General features: G+C 56.4%; 1 protein-coding gene across 1 annotated transcript in view; it reads right to left on the reverse strand.

The window, feature by feature from the left end:
* The window catches only part of CSUI_003562 (subfamily cysteine desulfurase), an 8,683-nt gene extending 5,083 nt beyond the window's left edge, over nt 1–3,600 (reverse strand). Inside the window, exons 1-3 of the mRNA XM_068063758.1 lie at nt 1,545–3,600; nt 1,302–1,388; nt 1–291 (exon numbers count right to left, since the gene is read on the reverse strand). The exon at nt 1–291 is cut by the window's left edge and continues 97 nt beyond it. Of these exons, the coding sequence (XP_067924269.1) occupies nt 1–291; nt 1,302–1,388; nt 1,545–1,654 (488 nt within the window). The 5' untranslated portion in view covers nt 1,655–3,600. The remainder of the gene's footprint in view (nt 292–1,301; nt 1,389–1,544) is intronic.
* Nucleotides 3,601–4,378: the final 778 nt, after the last annotated feature.

Genomic DNA, 4,378 nt, shown 5'->3' on the forward strand with positions numbered 1-4,378 from the left:
AAGCCGAACCAGGGAAGACACTGTGCGACCCGAGGCGTGGGCTGACTAGTACACCCGTTCTGGTACTTCCGACAACACTTAAAACTGCCGAACTCTAAGCGCCGTCTGCGAACCCGCCAACCTAGACTGTTTACAAGCACCACTGTGCATGAGCGGGAGATCACTGAAGCGCTTCTACCCTTACCCCCAGGAGTTCGCAACGAGGTTGATAGCGTCTGTGGCTCCACCGGTAAATATGATCTCCTCTGGCCTCTCCGCACGGATGAACCTGGCAAGGTGCGCCCGGACCGCCTACGAACCAAAGCAGGAGTTTTTGTTGGATCGGCAAAATTGCCTGACACGTCGGGTTTTCTGCGCTACACCCCGTTTTCTCACCGACACCAGGGATACCTAGGGGAACTCGGAGGTCGCAGTCTGGTGCACCTGGAATGGCTCACTAGAGCCGCTATGCGGACGAAGGAGTTCCTGGTGCGGTGCTCTCAGTGAAACCCATCCAGGCAGATGAACAAGCTAACCGCGGCTTCCGTATAACGCGTCTGGATGAGACCACCGTGTATAGTAAGAAAGCTCAAGACCAGGAAACCTTGACGAGCTTCTGGGATCTCCACAGGTTCGCAGGCAGCCCGCGGCCCTCCTCACACGTGAACCAGCGCTCCGACTGCAAAACAGCTTCTGTAGGAACCATATGAACGGCCTTCAGCGGCCCGCCGGAGTCTCTCGGGTTTCGGAGCCCCGGGCCTGTGGCGGACGGTGCTAAAGCAATTTAGAAGTGAGAGAAGACTGGGAGGAACCGACTATCAAGTCGTCGACAGGTTCCGTGTTTGCCGCTCTCCACGCGGACTTGATGATGCTGGAGAGCAGAGCCTCAGGATACGTCAGGTCCTCGCGACAGCCTCAAAGAGCTGTACGGTTCACCATACAAAACTGCAGCCAGGAGGGGGGGACTCAACAGCACGCTACCTGCCGATTTCCTATACGTCTCGGAGTCCCGTGGAGACCGGACTGATGGCGCTGGAGAGCAGAGCCTCAGTACGACAGATCCTTCTCGCGACAGCCTTAAAGGGATTTACGGATCATTATACAAAACGGCAGTCATAGGGCTCAACAACACGCTACCTGCCGGATTCCTATACGTCTCGGCGTCCCTACTGGATGTGAACGATAAACTCGAGAATTCATGAGGGTTCCAACAGGTGTTTCTACTGCTCTCCTGGCGACACACCGATCTTATCTGATGCCAAAGACAGTTCAAGTTTACGACTCTACCGTGCAGATATCACTGCTCTTTTTTCCAGACTGACCTCCATCCGTTCGGTAGCGGCAGCAGCCCGGGAGTACGTTGCCCGATGAACGTTGGCATTTTCAAGCACGTAAGCCTCCTCCAGAGCCTGTAGGGACACGGCAACTTCACTAAAAGCACTTTATGTCGGCGTTTCCAGTTTGATACAACGCACTTGACACATACGACGGGCGCAGACGCTCGGGCAGATTGTATATTTCCTTCGCCTCCATCTGATGCGGAGACTCGGGCTCCTGGATCTCACCCGGAGCACTCGTCGGGGTTTTTGTGTTGTTGCTGCATTGTCGAAGTAGATGAGGGTCTCCAGTTCCGCGGTCCTTGCTGTTCTTGTCGAATGCCGAAAGGGGAACTCATTCCCGAGGTCCACTGGAAGTGAGCTAAAAAGTCCAGTCGGGTTGCCTGGAAGTTCCTCCCACCGCTTACGACATCGGGAGTGGGTATGGGAGAATACCGCGGGGACTGTGACCGGTACGTAGGACGTGGACTTGAGGCAGCAGGGTTGCAAGGGAAAGAAAGAGGCTACTGCATTCGAAGGACCCAAGAAAGCTGGGGACCTAGAAAGGCGATATCTGGTTACCGGGTCTTTACAACTGGTTTTGCTAGGCGAGCCGCACTGCCAGACAACGCTCGCGGCTCTCTCTGCTCGGCATCTGCAACATGATGCTGCCCCAGTGCAGCGTGTTTGTCTCGCGGAGAGAAAACGCGGGTCTACGGAGGGAAGTTGCGTTCCCTGCCACGGAGTGGAGGCAACATCTGTGCTGAATGGGGCGGTACTTCTTTCCGGAAACACCTGTCCCCCTGCGCGGCGAGGCAACAAAGGAAATGTGGGCAGGAAAGCGTGCCAAGGAAAAGGTAAAGCTTGTGTATTGCTGCTTGGAAGACAAACGGGCGCTGCGGAAGCAAAGAGGGGGGTGAGCCAGAGGACGACGTCGAACACAAGAAAGAACATGGGCATCTCAGAAAAGAGAGGGCCCCGGTTCCCAGTCTGCGCGGTCGCCTCGGCATCCCGAGTTCCGCGCTGCACTGCAAAGTACAGGGCCCGGGCGCATAAGAGAAAAAACATTCTCGGCAGTAGCAAGACTCGTCCTACAGCAGGAGGGCAGGAGTCGGCCGTTACCCGGGATGAAAACTACAAACGCAGGAACGTGTCGGTCAATCACTGGGCTTTCTTCGTCCACCCCGGTGGCATGCCACTCGCCCCTTGCACTCTAACAGCAGTTTACTCCTCCTTCTTCTCCCTACTCTCCCGTTTCGGCCGGACCTAAAGTCAGAAGTCCGAGTCGCCCCTCACGCATCTAGCGTCGTGCTACTTCCGCCACAGGGAGAAAGAATCAGCGGGCGAGAAAATAGAGTGCCAGTGCGCGACCGCGTGTCGCGGACTTGCTTTAATGAAGAGAATGCTGTTCTTCTCAGCATGGCAGCACTTTGAGACTGTGAACAGTTCCGAAACATGCATGGGTCCCCTGGAGGCTAGAGCACCATGTAAGAGGATGGCTCCGCGGACAGCTAGGAGACCCCGCTGAAAGAAGTCCTCAGCGAGCCCCATGAGCAATCAAGGATTCGTGGCCTCCGTCACGTCGCGCACGGGCAGCAACGCAATTGCAGAAAGCGGAGCAGGCTGCCGTAAGTCGACTTTTTCAGTCCAAAAGCACCGATCCTGGCCTTCAAAAACCAAATCACTGGCGCCACCCCGGCGGAGGTACCCAAGAGATGACGACTGCACCACGAGCAGAAATATTGTAGGATCACTGTCCTTTCCGGGCTTCGCGACCAAGCCAGACACGAACGGCTGTGTGAACAGTGAGTGCTTGCCACCGCGCCGGCTCCTCACCGCGTGAGCCGGAGTGGCCGTCCCAGCTCACAGATGAGTACAATTCTCAATGAATGGTCGCGGCAACCCATCGCTACATCTCACAGCACGAGGGTATATTCGCTTCTGTCTTGCGCTGCATGCGCCCGGAGTGACCAGCCACATCGCTCGAGCGGACTGGCGTGCCTAGACTTTCCGGACCCGGGGACTAAGATGGCGCATGGGCGGTCGACAGGATGCACACCGTACGGACCACCCGAGACCTGTACAATCCATCAAAGACGAAAACTGCTCGAGCTATGGGCTAAAAGACGAAGTCGTGAGCTCAGTTTCTTACCGCAGAGAACCGCCGGGCGTCTCCGGTCTAGAGGCAGGCGGGGTCGACGCGGGTGACCACCAGATTTACGACCTTTCAGACGGATAATCCGAATGAACCGACGTCAAGGCACAGGACTACTAAGGCTCGTTGATCTGGAGGGAGGGGCGTTACACATTGTTGTGCCGGTGCTAAGCACGAGGGGCTGAACAAGTACCGGAGTAACCTAGCGGACTGTGGAGAGCTCCGTGCTACCGGAAGGATTGCCGCAGGGTTGTGCGGCCGCACCGCTGGGGAGGCGGCAAAGAGAAGGCGTCTTGCCCCGTGTGGAGTGCTGGTGCTGCTGTGCTGCGGGGGGTTAGAGAAAGGCCACCTATCTTTCTTTCTCTTTACCGTCAAAAGACAGGAGAATATTCTTCTCGCGCGACCCCTGTCACCCCCAATACTTGTGGTTAATTATACCAGTGAGCATCAGGTGCTCTCTTAGCGGCAGTTACGAGCTACGAGCGGATCGCGGTTGTTGCCCATCGTCTTGGGCGTAGCGGAGCTCACACCTACCCCGTCACTTTCGTGGATGAGTGGTGAACCGAGACACGCAAAGAACGCTTCACTTGGGACACCCGGTGGTTTGCTGGCGGTAAGACTCTGTGCTGGGTGAACTTCAGGACAGATTCGCAACGCCCGCGGGTGGTGACCTAATCCTTTCAGGCACTGCATGTAACAAACCTACGCCTAGAAGTAGAACTCCTGGTCAGTCGAGTGTACCCTTCGCAAGCCAGCAACCGTAGAGTGAAAGAAATGATCTTATCTCGGCTGCCGGCCGGCGCAGTGTTACTTAGTTCTAGCCGCACGAAATTACTTCTGCGGCCAGTTAAGCGATATTCCCCTATCAGGAGGAAGTGTTGAACCCGGGAGCGCCGCTGGCAAGAGACTTCACCCTTGCCGCCAGAAA

The sequence above is a fragment of the Cystoisospora suis genome (assembly GCF_002600585.1).
Source record: "Cystoisospora suis strain Wien I chromosome Unknown contig_1609, whole genome shotgun sequence".
Lineage (NCBI taxonomy): Eukaryota > Apicomplexa > Conoidasida > Eucoccidiorida > Sarcocystidae > Cystoisospora > Cystoisospora suis.